General features: G+C 41.7%; 1 protein-coding gene across 6 annotated transcripts in view; it reads right to left on the bottom strand.

Annotated features, from left to right (window-relative positions):
* The window catches only part of LOC121879125 (eukaryotic translation initiation factor 4 gamma 1-like), a 141,528-nt gene that overhangs the window by 102,231 nt on the left and 13,554 nt on the right, over positions 1-25,743 (bottom strand). For 3 of the 6 annotated variants that reach the window (XM_042385702.1, XM_042385704.1, XM_042385703.1), the window contains exon 1: positions 4,912-5,695. The exons of 1 other annotated variant lie outside the window; for it this stretch is intronic. In XM_042385702.1, the coding sequence (XP_042241636.1) occupies positions 4,912-5,149 (238 nt within the window). In that variant the 5' untranslated portion in view covers positions 5,150-5,695. Of the gene's footprint in view, positions 1-4,911; positions 5,696-25,743 lie in introns of those variants that run through there. 2 more of the 6 variants (XM_042385705.1, XM_042385706.1) reach the window with 1 other exon arrangement.

Raw genomic sequence — 25,743 nt, 5'->3', positions numbered from 1 at the left:
GTTTGATGGTTAGGCAATTCTTTAACCGAAAGTTCCATGAACGATGGATAGGATGCGGTGGCCCTCTCACTCACCTCACCGGACATTACCCTATTGGATTTCTTTTTATGGGGAGGGGGGGGGGTGTAAGTCAGATATCGTGTAGCGTACACCTGTAGAAGACATCACAAATACGGTCATGAAGAGCGGATGCCATCGCCAGTGTTGACGTGAACATGTTGCAGCGAGTGTGGAGTGATATTGAATATCGGTTTAAACTTTAACGTCCCAAGAGCCTCTAGTGGTGCTCACGTGGAGGTTTACGGTCAAGGTAAGCTTATTTACATTAAGCTGCAGACGGCTAAATTAAACGGACGTGTTTATCTTTTGTTTCTTAATTCATGTCAGGCAAAAAGATGATTTAGGGACACCTATAATATTTAAAACAATACCTTAATTGTCTTATATTAATTTTATAAGGAATACTATTACATCCCCCCTCCACACACACACACACACACGGAGCTCCTGTTACCCACGTTAATATTTCTCATTATTTATTACATGTATTTCACCTGAAAACTATTTTGGCTTTAACAGTTTCAGTTGTTCGTTTCGTAACTTTATACAAGTGTGGTGATGTCACACACACACACACACTCGCCTGGCCTTGGCTCATGCTAACTCAGATAGTTCGTTAGCACCTACACGTGATTACTGCTTCCACGTCATACTAATTACCCAAACCTGTCCCATGTTAGGATGATACTCGTGATAATAATGTAGCGAGAATGATGCTAATGAATTATTATCCTCGTCCTGCACTGACAAGCATTATTGATGTCAAGAAGGAATAATTAATATACATGTTAAGTGTGCTTTCAGCCAATTGTATTTCACAGTAAGATTTCATCCACACTTAAAACATGTCTTACCAGTGCTCCGAGAGATTAAAGCGAGTGAGGATCATTAGAGTGAGTGGATAGCGAGTGTCTCATTGTTGTCTATATAATTAAATCGGTGACCGGATAAAACCCCAACGGACAAACCCCAGTCTCATAATATATAAAATAAAACACTTTTATGTTTAGGTTAGGTTAGTGTTGACAAATGACAACCTCGTTAGGGTTTTGTCATGGAACCAATTTAGTCACAGGACAACAGGGACCGCCTCACACCCAAGCTCACGGATCTACTTGTTTTCTCCTTGGTAATTTAAGTTAGTTCCAGCAGGTCCGGTGGTCTTATTTACACAGCCATATCTTGTTTGCTTTGCCATGTCCTGTGATCGTCCTGTTTACCTTGTGTCCTGTGGCAGTCGTGTTTACTGTGTCGTGTCCTGTGGCAGTCGTGTTTACTGTGTCGTGTCCTGTGGCAGTCGTGTTTACTGTGTCGTGTCCTGTGGCAGTCGTGTTTACTGTGTCGTGTCCTGTGGCAGTCGTGTTTACTGTGTCGTGTCCTGTGGCAGTCGTGTTTACTGTGTCGTGTCCTGTGGCAGTCGTGTTTACTGTGTCGTGTCCTGTGGCAGTCGTGTTTACTGTGTCGTGTCTTGTGGTGGTCCTGTTTACTGTGTCGTGTCCTGTGGTGGTCGTTTACTGTGTCGTGTCTTGTGGTGGTCCTGTTTACTAAGTCGTGTCTTGTGGTGGTCCTGTTTACTAAGTCGTGTCCTGTGGTGGTCCTGTTTACCTTGTGTCCTGTGGTGGTCCTGTTTACCTTGTGTCCTGTGGTGGTCCTGTTTACCTTGTGTCCTGTGGTGTACCAAAGGAAGGTTCAACACCTTTCACATCACCAGCAGATCAGCTTTCCTGGTGGGTCTCAGGATCTCACATAAATGTCCTAGTTTGTGATAGCCAAACCTTCACTACTAATAGGCCACAGCCATGACGGAGACAGTGCTGTGAAGTGGCGATACAGGGAACAGGTGATTAAATAGCCTCAGAGGTGACAAAAGGTTTTTTTTTTCCTATTTTTTTGTTAATAAAACTAACATACGCTTGCATACTTCACACTTTAATCATGTAATGGAAGTAATACAATGTTACACTGAGTACAAAGAAAGTTCTGAAGTGGGAAGGTCTGATTTTAGTGTAGGTGTTAGTTCCGTGTTTGCATTCTGGCAGCCAGAGTACTAATGTCTACATCAGTTTGTCACTAAAAAACCTTAAACCCCAACTTAAGGGATCATGAGGTGTGTTCAGTGGCAAGTCTTTAAGACACGTTTAAAATTTGATGAGATCGCTGGTCAAAAGACTTGCGTGAGTGAATCACTGTTGGTCTGCGAGTCGGTCAATTCCAGCTTATAAATTTTAACACCTTCACCTTTCCAGCGTAATGACCACAGTGGTGCCGGGTGGAATTTCTCCACGGGTCGAACATTGACGACCAGCAGTAGTTGCAATAGGTGGTACTCTGTTTTCAGTTTGACTTGACCAGCTCAGTTATTGTCAGTTCAAGATGAACTCCTGGTTGAACCAGACACACTTTGGTTCTCTGACATTAATGACATTACTTTATTCAGCAGTCCCTCCTACGTACCTTGCGAAGGGATACCTTGTAATCGTATTACCTTAAATTATAAAGGTTCGTGTATATCATACACGATTCCCCCATCTTGGAATTTAGCCTACTGTCAAAAACAGGGTGATCCACCACCCCCCGTCTTTCTGCCATTGGTCCATAGCTCTATGTGCATCATTTATGGACTCAATCATGAACAAACAACTTCCGTAAACAAACACCATGAAGCACAGCACCTCCCTGGCCACAAAATTGACCTACTGTAAGGGCAACTGTTCCACTGTGGGTGGGCCTCTCGCTCTCCTAATACAAAGACCTCACTCTGCAGATACTTCTGAAGCTTTCACTAAGGTGCATGGTTCACAATTCAGCCTGTTGTCTTATCAATGCTGGAGTGTCTCAGGCTTAAGTTCTTCCCCCTACCCTCTTCTTATTCCAAATTAATGACCTTTTCTCATATTCCTTCCAACAGCGAACACATTCCTTTGCTGAAGACAGTAAGCTGCACAAAGGTTATCACACGGCCTCAACGCCCACGTCCAGTCAAGTCTCTCAGTAGGTTAGTGCAGAACAGGGTGGAATCTCAAGTTTTTCGTCCGTATAACCAACACCTACAACACAACAGGAGCTGAAAATGTGATGCTTGCGAAGGTAAACATCACAGACTATTCCTCTTTTTTCTACAGCCATATCCTCACAAAATCATATTCATGTTAATAAACAATACGTATAAATCATCCAGCAGTATTAGTGCACTCCTCATGATTCATATAGTAGCTGTGGGAATATTTCAGTGTTAACAATATTACTGTGCATAAAATATCATAAACATACTACTCTACTCTAAAACCTAACACATGTGGGTCTACTGTTAATCATTAACTAATAACTCTACTACCGCTGCTGCTACAGCCTCATAGTACTGGTTCTTTGTCTTACATATAAGATTATTGTTATTAATATTATCATTATCGTGATAACCAATGACATCACAACCTTAACATTATCAAGATCTGAAAATTTCGTGATGTCATTCTCCACCCCACCCCCTTTCCCGCAAACAGTGCGCCATCTTTTGGCTCAGCAAAGCAATTCCTTCTGGTGCTTCGTTGTTCGAACCTCAGGTCACGTATCAATGTCACATCGTGGCTGGCAGCGAGACATGACTTTTGTCCATGACTGTATATGTAAATCATGTAGATTTTGTCTAACTCTGATTCTCCTCAAGGCAACACGCTACTTGTAACTACTTGGAAAACATTATCACTGTGACCTTTCTGGAACATTGAAACACCAACCAGACTTCATGAACATGGTCAGCTTACGTCATATTATCATCCCTTTGAATAGTCGGGCACAAGGGTCCATATTGAAGGGCAGGTCCAGGAAATATAGCAGGGGGGGGGGTCCAAACAATGTAGAAATAACAATGTGACAATTAAGTTCACATATCTGGTCACCTTCCATAAAAATAAGTAACTGACTTGTTAGGTATCATAATCACCAAACGTTACGAGTATTTTCGACCCATGATGAACTTTGTATCTCCTATGAAAAAAAAAACTTTGCAACATTTCGATCAGTGAGCTTCTAGTTACGACAGCCATGCATCACTTAAAATAAATACATTGTACGTCCTTGTGGCCTACATCACGGGAAGTATAAGTGATGTCATGTTATTCATTCAACTCAGGATCTGTAATAATGTAACATGGCATCGACACCCTGAAAGCTCGTTGTGACACAAGCATCTGCCCCCATTACTACCAGTACCAACACTCATACTAGAAACACAATCATGAATTAAGTCCAGACGTGAAATGTTCACAAATCGTTACATTACAAGCCTCTTGCAAAATTTTAAAATCCTTGATTTTTTTTTTTGCAAATATGCCGAAACATTTGTTCCGTCAAAATTACAAAACTGTTGTAAACTAACAATTTCGTTTTATAAAGGTCTCCTCGACCAAAATTGTATTTACATATTTTGGATGACAGACACCTTCTCCCCCTAATCGAATTCTTGCTTCTATCTTTGGAAAATCTATAAAAAAATTAAGAATAAAAACATGTCGAAGAAACTTGTACAGGCCAAGATCTCCCAGCGACTGATTTTTATCCCAATCGGACGACATTTATGGACAAGTCAACCGCTGACAAGCTATTTACCACGGACATCCACACAGACATTATTAAATATTTACCTTGGCTTTGCTTGGCCTTGCTCTGTAGAGTTAAAAAAATACATCAATAAAAATTTTAAACTCGGTACAGTATCAAAAACTATGGCAGCACAAGCTGACAGCTGCTAGCCAGGGGAGAGGGTGGGGTGTGCACTCCTCCAGGATCTGCCCTGGTCCACATTCCTTCTCCCCATCACCTCAGTACTATGCGCTTTTATACTGCCCACCCTACCTGCAAAGTTGTGTGTGAATCTGTGCTTGTTTCGCCAGTACTGGTGATGATGGTAGGGAGGACCCTTGTTGGGCAGTAGGGTGGGGCACCGAAGCAGGTCCAGGGTGGTTATGGTATCGTGTCGCACCAAATGTGTTGTGAGGCGCTCATATATGGGCAAGATCGGTGCTGGGGGCACCCATGGGTACATATAGCCCGAAGGTGGTGCTGTGGAAGGTGCAGGAGGATGCTGCTGCATCCTGCCAGCCTCACGCCTCACCACCGCCACAACCCCACCGCCCAACAGCACGCCTCCACACCCACACCATCTCTAGTCACTTCAAACTATTTTAGCATAACGCAGTGTACACTCTATGGACGCTGTTTCACAGTAAGGCGCCGGTGCCAAACTAGTGCTCACAGCCATGGCACTTGCTCCGGTAGAGGGTGCTTGTGGGAGGCCGGTGTGATCACTACTAGATGGAGCCACCGATCTTGCTGCATCACTCCACTGGCTGGCTTACACTCGCCACAACACATTTCAACTAGTCGTTCTCAACCAACTAATCAATATCGCCGGCTGAAACGGTATCAGGGCCAATGTTATACAACAACGACATTGCGGCCTTTAAATCTGTTTTAATGAATTGTGAGCAATTCTTGTAGATGGTTCTCACACTAACACATCCAAAAGATTAATTAAAGTTTTGTCAACAGTTTGATGGTTGAGCTTAGGATGATGGTGTAGTGGTGGAATGTGTTGTGCTCAGAGGAAGGAAGGTGTGCGCCACACACATGATGTTCAAGTGTGGTGAGGTTGGCGCCCCAGTCGACACTGAGAGCGGGGTGGGTGGCGTCCTTTAGTGTGGCACTCTCACGCACGTGGTTCACGCTGGCAGGCAGGCTGGCTGGCTGGCGGGCAGGCTGGCTGGCGGGCTGGGTGGCTGGCTGGCTGGAAGGATGGCTGGATGGCTGGAAGGATGGCTGGAAGGATAGCTGGGTGGCTGGAAGGATGGCTGGGTGGCTGGAAGGATGGCTGGGTGGCTGGAAGGATGGCTGGGTGGCTGGAAGGATGGCTGGCTGGATGTCAACCACTATGTCGGCTCTGCCCCTACATCCCACACCCACTGCTACTAAACACACTCCAACTACTCAACAAACCATAAACGTCATGTGGTACTTTCTTGACATTGAACATTCACAATGCTCACAAACATGTTCTACCACTGCACTATGCATTGATAAAAATTAATTCGGTTATTTCACGAGGAACATCGTCATCGCTATGGCAGGGATGTCCAGAGTGGATGTGAAGACAGTGGTGCCATTTCGGGATGAGTGACGTGCTAGTTTCACACACTGACAAATACTCGTCAAGTGTGTGGCAACAGGAACAACGCCAGTGAACACGTAAACAAAAACAAATAAATAAGGAAGCTGATGACTGTGGTGGAAGCGGTAGCGGCGGAAACGGATTGTGCATGTTGTGACATTGATTTTCTGGGGGTAGGCCAGACCGTGTTCCTCCAACATTCACCAGCATGACGCCCCAACACTACGTTTCTCCAACAAGCACCAACATAACGCTACATAAAATCAACTCACAGCACACATAATGTATCGCAATCAATAATAAAAAATACAAATAAAATTATCAAAATTAAATCCTATTTCGCTCATCTACAACATGAAATAGCAGATAATACGTGTTTGCTCTCAAGGAGGAAAACTATCGACTGAACATATTAACCATAAAAAAGACTAACAATTAACCAAAGTATACATTATGACGCATTTATCCCGACCCCCTCTAGTAACAAGGCGATCAGAGAGCCACCTACCTGTAGACCCAGCCTCTCTACTGCCACTGGGACGGATAACCACACGCTCGTCACGTCACTTTAGTATTCGTTTCCGTTTTTTATTCATGATCCAATGAAGACTCATACAAAGAGTCTCCATGCCAAATTATAGGGACTTTTAATCAACAGTTTCTGAAATATGACTCAAAAAAAAATACATCAGTGTGACCTTCAGTTTGAACCATTCTGTCATCTTTTAATGAGGCACTCCGAAGGTCTCCATTTTTAATTCCCAGTCCAGATTTGACACATGTACTGTAAGCATGTCATTTAACATCTATGTAATTTTTTTCGAAAAATCGTCCTCTCTGACGTCATCTTCTGAAGCAAATCTGACGTCACAAAGAAAAGATTCAGTGATCTGTTGTTGTGTCTTTCGTCCATGAACCTGATACAACAAGTACCATCCTTCTACGAGGCTTCCTTCCACAGTTATGAGATATGTTTTGTTTTTTTAACCTTTAGTGACCACAACCATAATCATTGACCTTGACTCCGAAAAACAAAGATCATCTACTAGGTTAGGTTAGGTTAGGTTAGGTTAGGTTAGGTGCAAATACGTCTGAGACATCTCGTACTTCATGGCATTAGCAACACACACAAAACACCGCCAAGTGAGGATCAATCAAAAGAACCTCTCACACTGTACACCAAAGTCTTATGAACTGTTATCTGGCAAACACTACAATGACCACAGACAGACAGACAGACAGACAGACAGACAGACAGACAGACAGATAGACATAACTGAGATATACCCAGCAAATTCGATCAAGAATGAACATAACAAAAGAGTCCTAACGATGCTGAACTGTTAACTAGTATAAGAATAATAGAGACAATGATAGAATAGTTTCATGAAGTATGCACGATAGTCACTGAATAAATGTAAAAGCGGGAGAGAACAAAGTTATGGCGTGTAACAGAAGATCATTAATCTGGTGAGAACAGCTCTAGGTTGTGAGAAAAAAAAAAACTTTGGCATTTACTGAAACAAATCGAGATAAAGTTTTTAAAAATTTCGATCTTATGACCTTGGACACATGTGGCAGCTGTGTCGTATGTGCTATATAGATAATTTACAGTCCACTTCACTAGTGCCTTTACACGGGCTCGTCAGGTTTTGCGCAGGGTGGCAGTGTTGTGTTTATTTACATTCGACAGAAAGAAACTCGCAATATTAAACACAATATGGAACAAATAGCTCAAAGATAAATGATTTGTGGAATGTTTATTTGACGAGCCCCTGTAAACGCACTAGTGACGGGGACTGTACAGTAGCTAAAACAACTAACTGGGCATACTTTGTGGGAAACAATATGAGACCATGGACGATAAATATTGGTATATGAGGGCTGTCACTAGTCACACGTCAAATTTCGGAGCATATCGACCCCCCACCTGCACAGATAATTGTTATAGCTACTGTACATACCTAATTAGTGATTACTGTGCAATTACTGTCATTCATCACCCAGATTAACCCTCTTTACACTTGACATTGCAATTTCAAATCAAATGTGCCTTTAAATCTGGTGATAATCGGAAGTGTGTTAAAAATTGTGTTAACTTCACCACGTGGCGCGATATCTTCTCTGATGACTAACTACCCAGCTGTAGCTCTCAATTACCAGTTGAATTAAATGATAATCAGTACATTACATCTCGCACTAAAGATAGGCCATGATTCATTGAGGTTTGCAGGAAGTCATAAAAAATTAATAAGGGTGAGGGAGGATGAGAGTGGTGATTGGTGTAAGGTGAGGGTGAGGGAGGATGAGGGATGGGTGATTGGTGAGGGTGAGGGTGTGGAAAGAGATGATTGGTGTAGGGTGAGGGAGGGGGTGATTGGTGTAGGGTGAGGGAGGGGGTGATTGGTGTAGGGTGAGGGTGAGGGAGGATGAGGGATGGGTGACTGGTGTACTGGTGAGGGTGTGGAAAGAGATGATTGGTGTAGGGTGAGGGAGGAAGGTGATTGGTGTACTGTACTTTCGTCCGGTAGGTGGCAACACGAGGTACTGTATCATGTCGGGCACCACCGCTGGATCCAACAGACAATCAGACATTACAAATTTACAATGCAGGAGGCAAACATAATACTAAATTGTTTATCTAAGACGGTAAATACAACCTCATATTTACACTGTTTACATGGTGATGCCCCCCCCCAAAAAAAAAATAATAATAATAATTATGTCGCCAAACAGTACAAGCAAAAACTATGCTATCCGTTTTGCAGCCCTACCCCCTACCCCTGCCTTATGCAAACCGTTAAAGATATAACCACCACTGATTCGGTAGCAAATTATTCATCTTTTCAAGTTTTTTTTCCCATAAATAAAACTTGTATTTTTTTCCCTCCTATAAGACACAAAGACGTCCAGAAACACCTGCAGCTGAAAGAGGGAAGAAAAGGGAAAGCGCTTATTATGACAAGACAAGATAGATGCCTAAAGAATCCTCGTGTACTAGGAAGTCACTACAAAAGACGCACAAAAAGTGACAGATACAAGGAAAATAAATGACCAAATAAGTGTGAATGATCAGCCAAAAAACACGACAGAGGAGACACTGGAGAAAAGAAGGTATTCCTAAAACAGAGAGTAATAAGTAATGAGGTTGATAAAGGTGTTACGCGCACACACAACAAAACCCAACAGGATGAAACTCCTTTGTTACTCCCACCGTAGGGTACGTAACCATTTCCGGTACAAGTCACCCGCAAAAGTCCTGTCGCCTCTCCTCCTGAACCCACGAACCCCGAGATTCAGACTCGTGAACTCGAAACCGTAGATTTTGTTGCATTATTTTTAACATAAATGCTTCGGATTCACGAGTCTGAATCTCAGGGTTCGTGGGTTCAGGAAGTGAGGCGTCAGGACTTTTGTAGGTGACAACCGGAAATGGTTACGTACAGTACCTAAAACAATTATCTGTGCAGGTGGGGGGATCGATATGCTCCGAAATTTTACGTGTGACTAGTGACAGCCCTCATATACTAATATTTATCGTCCATGGTCTCACATTGTTTCCCACAAAGTATGCACAGATAGTTGTTTTAGCTACTGTACATAATTATACACAACTCAAGTCCACAAGTGTGTGATGTACGTGTCTCTTGTTTTCATCCAGCCCAAAATGTTGTTTGCGTTATCACTCGATGGCTTGTATTAGACGGTTACTCTGACAAAAGTAGTCAGTTTATTGTGTTCGTACATCATACCCGCCACTACACATTCCCTATACAAGACAGGCTAAGACGTCTATTAAATTTTCTACGTGAAAGATTACAAATGCTCAGAATATTTCTTAGTGACTCTCCAACTCTATCTAGACCAAATGTCGCTCTAGAAAGCTAATATTTATAGTAATGAGTGCCAACAAGGCTCTTAAGTCTGGAGTACGTGCCTTCACTTAACGGATAGGGTTGCATATTGAAATAAAATTGCTATCGAGTATTAATGCGTTCTCACAATAATACAAACGTTGTAGGAGTCTTTTCTCCTCACCATTGTTTGTGCTGATGTCCAATACATGCTCACTACTTATAAATAATGAGATGTTGTGGGCTGGTAAATACCTGAAGATAAATTAAATTGATCAAGGAACAAATTGTATACCTGTAGATTATGTATTAATTCTTACCATTAATTTAATTCAAGGGTGATTAAGTAAGGTGTTTTACGAAATGAGAGTAACAACAGTGCTCTAAGTCACCGTGTACAGGCCAAAGGTTGAAACACACAACTAACATATATGTGATTTGCTTCCACCTGGTTGTGACTACCTGAACACTTACGGTATCACCTGTTGGACAGTTATGATGTATTAATAATGAGTAAAAAAAAGTATTAGGTGGAAGTAAATAGCTCAGGTGAGATTATCTCACACACACACACACACACACACACACACACACACACACACACACACACTCATCACGCTGTACCACCACCACACCCTCGCAACACACGCGCGAGCGTGCGCACGCAAATGACCACACCCTCCCTTCATCACACTGTACCACCGCCACACCCTCTCATCATCACACACACCACCTACCCCCCCCCCCTCTCTCTCTCACATTACTACTACTACGTTGCTGTCACTCAGAATCGAGTATGACGATCATTCAGCTATGATACAATGATATGACTTATTAGAGATGTCATCGGCAGAGTCGTTCACAGATGTTGCACATGTGGAGGGCTAGATCGAGTGCGGGAGGGGCGGTGGCAGCGTCTTTCCGGCGCTGGCGCTTGTCTGCCTCGGTTTCCAGTCGAGCTAACTCGAAGTATTGACACCTCGTGTGTTGCTCCTCCAAGCATTACGATGTGTAGTAATCGTCTCCCAGGTGAGGGGGTCGTTTTGGCACCTTTTCAAGTTTGTCTTAAGAGTATCCTTTTACCTTCCCAATTGCCCGCCGGCGTTACGTTTACTATTCGTTAGGTGACTGTAAAGCAGCTGCTCTGGCAGTCTACTGTTATCCATGCTGGTAACATGGCCAATCCAGCATAGTTGTTCATGGATAATGGTAGCCTCGATGCCCCTACAGTTGATGTCAACAAGAAAACTGGCATTTGTTCCCATGTCTTCCCAGCGAACTCGGAGGATGGAACGTAGACTACGTTGGTGAAAGTTTTCAAAGTTTTCAAGTGCCTTGAGGTGCCTCCTGTATGTGACCCATGTCTCGCTGCCATATAGCAGGGTGGGGAGGCCCACTGCTCGATATACGTGTAACTTTGTCGATAATTTCAGCTCCCTACAGCTGAAGACACAGGTACGGAGTCTGCCAGAGGCTTGAGATGCACATCAGATCCGATGCTGAATCTCTGCATCGATGTCCGCAGTGGTGGACAGGTGGGAACTGAGATACCGAAAGTGGGTAACATTAGAGAGGGTAGTACCGTTAAGTTGGATGGATGGTGGAGGTGTGTCTGAACCAGGAGCAGGCTGAAAGAGAATCGGAGTCTTACGTACATTCACCTCAAGGCCGAAGTGTGCATACACATCTGCGAAGGTGTTCAGGATCCCCTGTAGATCACGTTCAGTGTGAGCAACAAGAATGAGGTCGTCTGCATACTGGAGTTCAGTAATGGAAGCTACCGACTCCTTTGTTTTTGCTTGGAGTCGCCTTATGTTGAAAAGACCCTTCATCCGGTACTCGATGTCTACCCAGTCGGCTAAATTGGCACTGGCACGAGTAAGGAAGGCAGCTAGGAAACTGGAAAAGAGTTGGTTCCAGTACACACCCTTGTTTAACCCCCGTTTGGATGGGATAGAACTCAGACTGGGTGCCATTGTGCAGGACACTGCCGTTCATGTCATCGTGGAGTTGACTCACACGGTACTCGGAAAAATGGCACAGGAATAATGGCACAGGAAAAAATGGCACAATTTTCATACTAGGAAATAATGGCACAACAAATTTCACTTTGAGCTCACGAACCACAAACGAAATTACGATCTAACGAGCCTGTGTTTGAAGCTAACCAGCGTATTCGAGTTAATGATGATGTTTGGTAACTTGCTATCACGTTTGTTTAGCCCTGACTTCCATTTATACTCCTCGATCATATCTCGTGTTTTAGTTTGATACATTTGAAAGAATCCCTTAGGGTTTGACTTCGCCTCCCTTGCTACCTTCAGTTCATTATTCCTCTGTGTTTTTCTTATCTCGGTCTTAACCCAACTGGCCAATAATTTATAATAATCTTGGAGGTAAACTTCACCACGATTTATTCTCCTACCTACAGTATAGCATTCCTTTGTCCAATAATATTCTTTAAATAATTGTTTATCCATTTGGGGGTCATTGTTGTTTGATCTGAGTTTTCTATATGGTATGTTCTGCCTTTGTGCATTAAGTATCTCATTATTTAAATTGTTGTGGAACTCGTCAACCTCAGATCACGTGATCAAGTCATCCTCAACCGTCATACTTTGTGAGGTTATCGTTGTCATGTTCACTTGGTAAAGTGAGGTCGTCCTCTGTGGGAATATTGTGTTAGGTCACCTCACGTGAGGTCATGTTTTATGTTATGACGTTGATATAACTAAGTAAGTTTCAGTTACAAACGTTATAAAATTTTAGCGAAAACATGTCAATAAAAATTAATGTGCCATTTTTTCCTACATTCGCCTCACACACACTGGAATGATTCCCGCTTTGTTTTATTTGGGTTTAATACACAGCCTCCCTTCCATACCCCCATTACAATGCCTCAACGTCTACAGTATATCTTGGCCACCATCAGGTAGCATTACCGAGATTATAGCGAGGTTTACTGCAGAGGGATATCTACTCGGTACCAAACTATCGGGATATCTACTCTACTTGGTACCAAGCTATCGGGATATCTACTCTACTCGGTACCAAACTATCGGGATATCTACTCTACTCGGTACCAAGCTATCGGGATATCTACTCTACTCGGTACCAAACTATCGGGCTATCTACTCGGCACCAAGCTATCGGGATGTCTACTCCACTCGGTACCAAGCTTTCGGGATTTCTACTCTACTCGGTAGAAATTGAAGATACTATAACTGTACAGTATTGCATGTATACAGTACATAAAGAACTGGGGAAGCAGGTGTTACGAGAACTCGCATGTTAATGAACGTGGCCAGCAGACGGGGACACAGGTAGGGTGACACGCATCTTGACTAGTTTAGGGAGGGCAGTGTTTAATTAATTAATAAATAAATAAATAAATAAATAAATAATATGGCCCAGGGTGAAATTTCGAGAAGATTCTACTTGGCAACGGTGTAGTAGAGCACCGCCCACATCAGACTTTATTAAGAGACCATACCGATCCTTATACCAGCTTTGTATTAATAACAGTTCATAAGAAAGATTTACTCTTTCCTCACAGTGATCTGAAAATTTCACTTCAATTTTACGCTCAAGGTAAAAACCCATACAGCTGTCGTATTTCACTTAACTATGGCCAATATCACCCGTACTATTGCTCTGCTCATAATAAGTCTTCTTGCATTTCTCAAGATTTAACCTGAGCATAACACTTATTCTTGATTTATAGGTTCCCTAATGAGTTAGTAACACCTAACATGTCATGTTAAAACTGATAAACAAAACTTGGTCTAGCACACTAACTTACGGCACATCCCTTGTCAAAAATACATATAATGATTACTTGCCATTTATCACCGCAGTATATTCACGATCACAATCATCAAATCACAAGAGGGCGTGTGATTATGAGATAGCTACACTGCTTAAATTCCTCAGCAAAGTTAACATTACCACCACATCCTGAAGTACGTGAACAACTGAGTTATAACCCAAGGTGGCGGCAGCTCTTGGCCTGATTTGTTCGTGGCAAACAATTCATAACGGCATCTTAAGCCTTCACCGGTACATACTTTACAGGTTAAAGCTAACACGCCTGGCATATGCTTGTACATGGAGATCGCTCAATTTGACTACAAAAGTCACATATTCTAGTTTCCAGTCATTAGAATGCTTTACTTCCTAAATATTCCTGTTGAACAAGATACTATAAAGTAACAAATAAAAAAAATAGTTCAATTAATATCTCTTATCACCACAAGAAGCTCGCCAGCAATGTCACAACTTGATAACTTTTTATAGACATTTTCTTTCTGAGAACTCAACAAGGTGTATATCTTCTCTACATCCTTTCTTGTTAACACAGAAGAATTCGTTTTGGTGCATCTAGTTGTTTTCCTTTAATTATAGTATGGCCAAAGTGAAAGAGGGCTCTGGGGATGCATTTCACCTCTTGTCTCTGTGATCTCTCTTCGTCCTTCTATGTGTTGGTTCAGGGTGATACATACATCACTTCTCTTCTATACTCATCACTAGTGGCGACCCATCCCAAGCTTTGCTCAGTGTTATTGGATTATGTACAAAGGTCTCCTGGTTGCTCTCTCTATATCTTGTGGTCTGGATAGTGGACTACATCACACAAAGCGACCTGTACTGGTTGTTCTCCTCGAGGATTTCCCCCCAGTAGTCTACATTCTTGAACCTGAACAAAAGAAGACAATCGGATGTTTCTTGCTTCCTCCCTCATATTGTAATAATCACTAGACAAACAACTGTACCTTGGCTTTCTTCTTCATGAATCAAGTAGCGACTGGGTCTTTTGTTGACAAGTAAACACCGTACAGAATGTCTCACCCAAATCCTTCAGCATAAAATATGTAGCTTCATAAAAAAGCCACATTACAAAAAAGTACATTAGTATGAAAAAAAGGTTCATGCTGACGGGATGAGTGATGACAGAAATATTCTTAGAAAAAAAGTCAAAAGTTAATTTTTTCCAAAGTTTGTCCTAGAATAAAATGAATGGTCATCTGAAATCAAATTAAAATGTAGGCATAATACACTAAGTGAAAGTGAATTGAGAGAAAAAAGAGGAGAGGAGAGAGAAGAAAGATAAAAAGAGAGAGAGAGAGAGATATGCACTGATAAGTGTTGTATTCTCATAAGAACCATGGGCGGGGGAGGCGGGGGGGGGGGAGGGGGGAGGCGGTAAGGCGACAAGGGAGGTGCAGCATCTTAAGACAAAAAGATCCCAGTGATCCAACCGTGTACCAAAGAAAATCAAGCGTCAGTGAGACAATCTGCTTGGCCGGTGATACATAATACATGCAAAAGAAAAAAGAAAAAAAAAACAATACTATTAATATGTTGCCTTGTCTACGAAAAACGGACAGACTCAAGCAGAGGCCGGGGCCAGCCAGGGTGGGCCGCATGAGACGCGTTGGTTATACGTGAGGCTGGTGTGCCAGGACATACGGTGGTGCCAACCGTACAATACTGCACCAGGGGTACTTCTTTAGTGAACACTGCTACCTACATCAGTGGGCAGTGTGAAGGAACTTACCATAGCATACCTCGGCGAGTACAAATCAATATGGTGAAGTTTAAATTACCTTCACCAAATTCCAAACACGTAGAAGGGCACACAGGACCGGTTTCACTTCCCCAGCTAACGATCGATAATACCAAGCACACCAACTCATGAGGCACTAACCTCTGCCTTCCTCCGTAACAAAATGAATCAGCATAAATTCATAAAACGACACATTTTCCTACCAAAGACTAACAAACCAATGATGGAAAAAGTACAAAGGAACATAATTATTTCTAATGAAACCAAAAGGCTTGATGTCACGCATGCGCACACGAATATCTTGTACCCCGTGAACGCAAATAAAACACACTAAACATTCATTAAACACACACAAAACACACTAACACATACAATGTTGGTTAGATTATCAATTGGAATGTTCTAACACGTGCTACAGTTTTCCTGTTGACATCTCTACACAAGTATCACACGATGTTATTGTGCTGTCTACAAACAATCCCATGTCAGCCTGTTAATAATAGGCAAAACATATAAACATTGGTACATCATTGTGCGTGGTCTGTCATAGTAAATAAGGCGAGCGTCTTTGTTGAAGTTGGGGTGACGGGTGAGTGGAAGGAGGGGGTGGAAGTCATGTAGCTGCGGCGTGCCAGCTGGACAATCAATCAATAGTGAGGCGGAACGCTGCTGCTTCTCCTACAGTAGTTCCTCATGCTGGTGATACTATTGTACTCTTATAGATATACATCCTTAGCTTGAACTACTACCGCTGCTATTGATTCTTCTACGAGCGCTGCTAGTCTTTTCGTTTATGTCTGATGTCACATTTCTTGTCTCCCAGGCTTCTCTAGACCTACTGCTGCTTGCACTGTCGCTACCTGTGCTAGTGACAATTGAGGAAGCTGATGCAGATGTTGCCGCTGGTTGTCGTGTTACTATTGATAAAGATGATCCTTCTTGGGGGGTGTTATGAGCTGTTTAAGTATTTCTCTTTCAACTAGCTATGTCCGTGGTTTATGTTTATACTGCGAGTTGTGCTAGTAATGTACTCAGGGTTTTAACACCGCTTAAGTGGGTGCTGAGTAGAATGTCAAGGCTAGTGAGTGGTAGAGGATGCTGGTGGTGGATGGCAGTGACCTTTCAAATCGTGTTAGGGAATATAAGTTGGATGGTGATAGGCGACTGTACTGTACATGGTGCGGTGTACTGTAGTGGGTGGCGAGTGGCGTTTAGTGGTGGGTGGAAGAGGACTGTACCCGGTCACGATAAAGTATGGGTCTGTCCACTTTTAAATATATCTAGTATTTCACACAGCGTTATTAAGGTTTAATAGGTAATATCCTGCACCCATTGATACCTCTGTCTATGTAAGAGTTTGTTAATTTCACAGTACATAAACTTGGAATATAATATGTTAAAAGATGTTGTGGGTGGCAATGTGCCCTTCTTTGACATTATTTCTCTGGGATTATCAGCCATGGCGATAAGAAGATAAAACATTTTCACTGAATTGATGAAACCCAAAATGAGTGACCACCTGTGAGAAATAATATGAATATCTATTGTAACTAACTGTACTTTATGGTGTGTGCTAGGGTGGATAATATCGTCTATGTAGTACAATAGGAACAGCACTGGTCCAAGAATGAGGCCTTGTGGAACACTATAGAGAACCGCATAAAAAGGTGAAGTCTCATATTGACAATTCTCACAGCCAGTTTGAAAAGATGTGAGAGCCACTCGCAGGAAAGACCTTTAATCCCATAATGTAGTAATGATGACAGTGGTATCAAAGGCATCTTGGAGCGCCAACCCCCCGACAATGAACAGGTTATTAGCATCAAAGACGTTCAACATGGTGCCGACGAAGGGCAGTAGAGAACTCATAGTTGTCCTTACTTCGAGAGGAGGGGGGTTAACTTCCGCTTCGTGAGGCGAACCATGCAGAGGCCTCCACCAGAAAAGCAGAATTTAAGATTAGTTTTGTATTCTGGCTAAAAGTATTCTGCCAGAAAGCCCCCGTAACTCAGAGCCAGCTAACACAGAGGGAAGTGGAGATGTTATGACAGCTCTAGGGCTGATAAAATGGAACCGCTGAAAATGAAAGTTGATCCTCACTATAAAGCGGTAAAACATCTCCGGATCTCATGAACATTGAAAGCTCCGCCTATTTTACCTGATGATTAAAATCTTTAATGCTTACTCAGGTAAAAAATAAACCGGGGTTCGTAATCTTCACAAGATCCACTTCCCCTATTGAACAAAACCCGCGTTAGCGTGGAATCCTCCGAGAACTTAATCCTTTGCAGTCCAAAGTCCCAATAAATATCTGATAACAAACATCCAGTGATAACTGTGTACCATTAGTATAGGTCATTAAGGAAGGGGAGGAATACTGCCAAACTTCCCAAGGGAACCAAAGCGCAATCCAACCCTTGACCAGAAAATGAAGCGTGACGTCACGTAAGCAACGCTTAAGGCCCGCGACGACAGCAACATAATCAGTCACTCTGATCTCTAACTGGAGTCTGACGGACCATTATCACCAAAACAATCAATCCAAAGTCCATAATGTCGTCTGTGGAGTGGGCGATACATTTCTCAGCAGCTTGGAACTATTACCCACAGCAGACAAAATCTATAATGTCTACCTCCAGAAAACAAACCCCAGAAAAATATTCTGTTCATACTCTCTTCTGGTGACTTAAGCTTTATCTCGGACCAAGGAATTTAAATGACTGTTCAAAGTTCCAGTAACGACTTGCCAGGCTGTAAATACAGGACGAAAGCTTACTAGCTATATAGAATATTTCTGTATGTTGCTCCTAAAGGTGCCAAGGCCATGGAAGGAGCTTTGCTATAGAGTCCTTTCTGCCGTCCACCCAAGGACCAGACCTAATGTCTCTAAAATGCTGCCAAAAAGCTCTGCAAGACCCCCTGGTTATTCACACAGGCCTCTGCCGCCACACTGTCCTAAAAAAGGTACAGTCGGGGTCAAAAGCTCCTTTCCTCCCAAAACGAAGCAGCAAAGACCTCAAACGAAATAAAACAACACACCCGCACCAGACGACAGTCAGGGTAAGTTCGGGGACTCATTCCCGTGACTCAGTTTCACCACGGGGAGCGAACTTTTGTCCCCGACTGTACCACGTAATACTGTCGTTTGTGCCTCGCCTTCTCAACCGAGGTTACATTTACCTTTCATATAAAGAAACCCTGACAGATATATCCAATTATCTTTCCATTTAACACCACTTAAGGCAGTGGTCCCCAACCTTTTATAGGCTTTGGGCTACATTTGACATTTTAAGGCAGTGGTCCCCAACCTTTTGTAGGCTTTGGGCTACATTTGACATTGAATCATTGTAAAAGTGGAGGGCTCCAAAACTTTGGATCCACATTCAAGAATAAATATCATATATACAGTTATTTGCAGATTTACACAAGTCTTAACTGATACCAGCTACATACTTTTTACATTTACTCTTTGAGGCTGGCTCTCTCTGGGTCAAATACACGTCTCGTACAGGACAGACTCGGGACAAACACGTCTGTCTGTCTGTCTCTCTCTCTCTCTCTCTCTCTCATTAAAGTCGTATCAAGTTACTACATATTTTCATTATTTTCACTCTGAAAAAAGAATCCTAAATATTTTATAATTTTCTATAAGCCCTCACGGGCTCCATAATATGGTTTCGCGGGCGCGATGACAGGTTGGAGACCACTGATCTTAAAGAATGGAATCTTCAGCCAATATCACGCAAATCTAACTAAACAGAAACATGTGTTTGTTGCAAAAACTCTGAGTGAATGTCAAGCAAATAACCTTCGCTATTGCAGTGAAGAGCAGACATTCCCGGGAAAAAAGCAACCATGCTAATTACTATTCCTATACGAAGGCCGTCCTCAACTGGAACACACCCAGTCCACCCAATCGTGACTGACTACCAAATGGCATGTTCTTAAGCGAAAACAGTTGACTAGTGACGGCAAACCGCTTCCTTGTGTACCAAAGGTTTAGTAATCAATGTACTGTACAGTATATGCACTGCCTAAGGAACCCACTTTTACTAGTTACAACATGATAGACTTGAGAGTTGAGACGGACTTCGTAAGGAAAGAAAACCAACGCCTATTATTGTAAAATGGGGAACAACCAAGAAAAGGGAAACGTGCAGGATTATGAGTGTAGGAACTAAAGAGAATAAACAGCTCACGTTAGGAACCATGTCAAAATTTGCTTAATGATGAAATTTTTACACAAAGCAAAGAAGACTATATCCCATAACTTCATATTTCCAGTATATAGGGTTCATGTATTGTAGTGACTGAGTCATATATCAACACAGTAATTTTGTAGTAGCAAGGGTCTACAGTACTGAACACCCAATATTAAAATAAAGGAGAACAAGAGAGCCTATTAAGTGTATGTAAGGAAAAAATTTACATATCAAACAGATAGTATAACATGCACTTCTATACACTGCCGGTCTCCCAGCCTGACTAAGGCAGTGGTGCAGGAACTGTAAAGGCGCTTGAAGCTCGACCTGCAACTAGGGTTGCCACACACCACCAAAAATCCTACCCTTATCGCTGTTCCTACAAAGGTAACAAAAGTACAATACACTAAATAAAATAAATATTACGCATACTTTATAGATACAAAACAATGTGAACAATAATGTATATTTGAATTCAACTATCGTATTGAAATGCGTCAGAATAGTACCGTATATAACAGCATTCTCTCAAAAGTAATCGATTTTTCGTTTACCAGACTATAGTCCCATGAGAATGGCGGGATAACGGAACTTTACCTCCGTTTGCTTAACACAATATGGCCGCCATCCTATCAAAACTTAAAACAGGTCAGGAGAATTTGTTTAAACTTTCTTTCAGGAAACCAAATATAAGACAGGAAAAGTCAAAGTACAACTATGTGAAATCGGAAATTTAACCATACCGACCTCCTTTTGTTACCAAGTTTATCTTCAATGGAGCAGTTATGAATTTGTCCATATGATATCACGTTAACATAATAATAAGCAAAACATTTTTAGTGTACGAGAAACAAGTAATGCAGGCCTTATCAGATTCATGGTACAGTACTGTAAAGGCGGCAAGGGGAGGTAGGAGGGTGAGGGAAGCAGGGTGAGGGTAGGAGGGCGAGGGTAGGAGGGCGAGGGAAGGAGGGCGAGGGAAGCAGGGCGAGGGAAGCAGGGCGAGGGAAACAGCAGGGGGAGGGAGAGGAAGCCGAGGGAGGTAAGGAGGGATGGCTAATGGGGGGTAGGGAGGGTGGGGACGGCAGGGGGTTAATGATAGAAGAGATGGCAGGAAGAGGTGGAAGATACAAGGATGGTGTAGGAGGGAGGGGTGGAAGGGTAGAGGTGGTGGTAGGTGGTGTAGAGGTGGTGTAGGAGGGTAGGGGTGGAAGGGTAGAGGTGGTGTAGGAGGGTAGGGGTGGAAGGGTAGAGGTGGTGTAGGAGGGTAGGGGTGGAAGGGTAGAGGTGGTGTAGGAGGGTAGGGGTGGAAGGGTAGAGGTGGTGTAGGAGGGAGGGGTGGAAGGGTAGGGGTGGAAGGGTAGAGGTGGTGTAGGAGGGAGGGGTGTATCAAATCTGAAAGCGTTTAGAGCCGATGAATGAGATACGACATTTAGGTAAATTTTCACCTATGGCAATGGCACAAAAAATGTCCAAAGTTATACAGTATACAATGATTAACATTAAGTACAGTACAAGCTCAAATTTGAAAAGAACATGCATAAAATCTACAGGATGCCACCTGAGAAAATATATGTTAAACAGGGTGTTCCGTAAATACATTTCATAATTCAGGGGGTGTATTCCCCGAGACATATATACAGCATAGATAAATGACTAAATGACCAAATTGTCAATTCTCAATAGTTTCGGAATTACGGCACATGAAAGGTTCGATAGGAATGTGATAAAACCTACAGTTACCTGATATAAATCCCCTTGATTTCTACCTGAGGGGTCACATAGAAAGCAAGGTGTATGTTACAGGGGTTCGCAAGCCCTGAGGAATTGTGGCCGTGTACAGGACGGTGTGACAACACCCCTTGCCCTGGGGTCTTTAACGACACTAGTGCGACAGGCCGAGCCCTGCATTGAGCAAGAGGGACGGAACTTGAACATTTCCTCTAAATGTTAATACCAATACAAATCATATGGCATTATTATTGTTAATAAATGTCACTAGTACAGTGTATTGGATGTTTTATAAATACCACATATAGGTGTCATCACATTCCTACCAAGCATGGCATGTGCTGTAACTCCAAAACTATTGAGAATTGACAATTTGGTCATTTACAGGCATCCCCCGCGTTACGGAAGCCCGGGTTACGGAATTTCGCTCTTACGGAATTTGTAAATTATGACCAACGATTTCGCGATACTGCCTGTAAATCCGGCCTTACAGAAATTGGGGTAAATTTTATCAATTTAAAAAAAAATCATTACTCGTATATAAAATTATAATTTTTTGTTAAAAATTTTAATTTGCTTGGTGTGGATTTCTTGGTGTTTGCTACCGCCAAGCGTGGCGTTGCCACGCCGAGTCAGTCCATTGTTTACATCCAGTGTGCGCGTATGTTTCTCGACCCAGCAGTAAGTATAGTACAGTGCATTACCCTTATTGAAGATGACTGGAAAGAGGCCATCAAGTGGAAGTGACTGCAGTAGTGCAAAAAGAAGCCGCAAAGGCATTACATTGGATGTTAAAAATGATGTTTTAAGAGGGTATATCATAAATTATTTAATGTACTGTATTGTATGTGTTTATAAATGTTTATTTTCATTCGAAGAAGTGCTTAAATTACTTTTTTGGAGCCGAAAAAAATTCCTTAGGAACGCATCTCCAGTTTTATAATGGAAGTCAATGGGAAAATAGGTTTCACGTTACGGAGTTTCGCGATACGGTCAATTTTCCTGGGACAGAACCCTTCCGTAATGCGGGGATGCCTGTATCTTTATTTATGTCTCAGGAATACACCACCTAATTTATGAAAGGTTCCTGGAAAACCATTTGTTAATGTACAGTATATGTATTTGTGTATCTCAAACAACAGAACGATGGAAGAAATAAGGTTCAGCTCCCCAACATCAAGAAAACCCAGATATTATACCCCAAAAACATGAATCGGTTCATGAAAAAAAAAATATCTAATGAAAAATATTACTCAATTACTGTACAGTCTATACTACTGTAGTTTATTACTTAAAACATTAAAATTATGAATAAAATATTATCTAGATGAAAATATGCAGCTAAAACCATTATGGAAAGCAAGATGACAATTTAACACAACCGCCATTTGCATAAGAGGCTGGCTGCATGGCCTTAAACCTCGCCATGGCAATGCAGCCCAGTTGGGACACTGCTTCTGCCGACCCTTAGCAAGGGGGCTCCAACACTCCACTCCCCTATCCCCCGCTCAGCGTGCTAACTCTCACGCACAAAGAAATTTTTATTCTCTTTATGTTTTTAACCTTACCATTGTTATTCCTTTTACTTTTTTTGTGTATTATCTATGAAGGAATGTGTGCGCATGTAACTGAGTAAAAAAAATAAAGTTATTAAAGTTTAGTTTATCTAACCCTAAATTACGAGTTGAAAAATAACCATATCGTAACTCCACCACTCAGCCTACTATCTCTTGCTGGATTACAAGGAAATGTTTATTCCCTTTTTGTTTTTGACCTTATGAAAATTGTTTTTTCTTCACATTACGAGTTGAAAAATAACCACAAGGTAGTTCGCATCTCAACATAGTAGGGAAAGGGCTCGAGGGATGAGGCTCGTGTAACTTGGCAACAATGCCACCCCAGATGTTAAGTATAACACTAAAGTGAGTACAGTATACCACCACCTTCATCTCTGAATTCAAACAAATAACTGAATGGCATTAGTGATTACCTTATGGGAGGGCACCCAAGGTTCACACCACAAGGGGTAAGGAATGGCAGAATGAAAGATGCACGAGGGAAGGGAGGAGGGGTTCTTATAATCAGTGAACGAGAATATTGTACATACATTTCTGCGCATCTCTCCAAGATGGCCGCCCCTGTTGATTCCCGGGGCTCGTGATTTGAATTATTTGCCCTCACCAAAATTTTTATTAGTAAGAGTAACTTTCGTTAACTAAGAATGAGGTGTTGGATTTGGAAATTTGTATAAATGGATTTTCATATCTCGAGCATTCGTAAAGTAAGGGATACTTGTATAACAGTACAGTACTGTATTCTGTTTTGGGTATCTCCTCAGGCAGTTATTAGCTTTTAGAATTTTGCCCGGCATATTATACAAGATGAAGGATGGTCTGTAGTTTATATGGTGTGTTGGGTACAGTATTTCTCCCCGGCATAAATGTCATGACTAATGGTTGCTTCTTTGAGCTTTACTGAAAAGTATCCTGAGTTTAAATAGGAATTCATTATGGTTCTTAGAAGACATGGGACAGATTATAATCACATTTGTGTAAACATAACTGAATAAAGATTGCTTTATATTCATAACCATACTGGTACTGTAATTGTAATAAAAATAATTAACATCTTTGTAATTGTAATCTAATTATAATCCAACATTTTCAAAAATCTGTAACCATACTGTAATCATATTCTTCCTGTAATCATATTCTTCCTTCATCTTTAGTTTGTAATCGTAATTGTAATCCACCCAAAATAGTGTCATAATCTCTGATTATAATATGATTATAATTGAATTATATTTAATACAGTATTCAATTTACTTACAGGATGGCAGTGCATCTCAGTTTTTGCCACCGCTTTGAATAGTCTGTCAATGCAACTTGGCACCATGGGACTACAGTGGTCCCTCGGTTAACGAGCACAATCCGTTCTAGAAGGTTGCTCGTTAACCGAAAAACTCGTAAACCAAAACCATTGTTTCAATGGGTTTTTGGGTAATTGGTTCCAGCTCACCGAAAATTGCCTAAATTCAACAAAAAAGGTAGTAAAGTACACTTACTTTGAGGTGTGTATGTAGAAGGCTCCTGGATGATGATGGGAATTAGAATGGGGGTGGAGGAGAAGGGAGAAGAGAAGGCATTGGGGTGGAAGAGAAGTCACCCCATGCTGCCATTTCACCCATAAAATTTTAGTTCTCTTGGTGTAATTCAAAATTATTTTCTTTAAATCAACACTGCACTGCATTATATATTGTCAATATGTAAAATAAATTTCAAAATGACCAATAATTTGCTTGTAAACACAGAAAAAAAGCGTTTAGTTGAAGAGAGTCTCAAGCAAGATGTTACCTCCACTGAAAAGACACAAAGACTGACGCCTGTATGCTGTGTTGGCAGGCTGGATGGCGTGCCACAAACTAGTGACCTTACCTTCAATTATGTTCAATAATTGTTAAAATGACTAAAAAATTTAATATTAAACTTTTAAAATTATTGAATAGTATAAACTTCTTGATATTTACTAAAAGGGTAAGGAATTTAAGCCCTAGAACCGATTACTGTATTGGCGGACTAATACTACAGCTGGTGGACCGCCAAATGCAAGCTAAAACGTGTAGGTCGGCTCGTAAGAAACTCGTTAATCGAGGGATTGCTCGTTAACCGAAGTAAAGAATCTTATGGAAGGTAACTCGTTAACCGAAATCTCGTTAACCGAGGGACCACTGTATAATGTAATCTGTCACCATATAATGTGGCAACACTGACCATGTGACCTATAGGCTACTAAACCACCATAGGTCCTTCATGTCCTTCTACCCCAAAGCAAGACTTAGAGGCACATTATCAGCATTAAAGGATACTGTACTGTACTCCTGTAAATTTTGTGCCAATCACTCCCTGTACAGCTTGGCTCCACTTATTCTTAACCATTTTGATAAACCTAATTCAAGTGGTGGTGTTCAATTCATAGCTGATTTTTTTTTTAATTCTCATTATTTCTTGTAGTTGTAAACACAAATGTAAATGTAATCCAGGGAAATTATAATCAATGTAAACATAATCATAATCTAATCAAGAATAATCATTGCAATCATAATCCTAAATGTAGATACTGTACCTGTACTGTACATTAGATCACAATCAAACCCACATATACATTGGA

The sequence above is a fragment of the Homarus americanus genome, unplaced genomic scaffold (assembly GCF_018991925.1).
Source record: "Homarus americanus isolate GMGI-L3 unplaced genomic scaffold, GMGI_Hamer_2.0 scaffold4060, whole genome shotgun sequence".
In the NCBI taxonomy this organism is placed as follows: Eukaryota; Metazoa; Arthropoda; class Malacostraca; order Decapoda; family Nephropidae; genus Homarus; species Homarus americanus.
The sequence above is the reverse complement of the archived record's forward strand: the minus strand, read 5'-3'. Positions and strand labels throughout refer to the sequence as shown.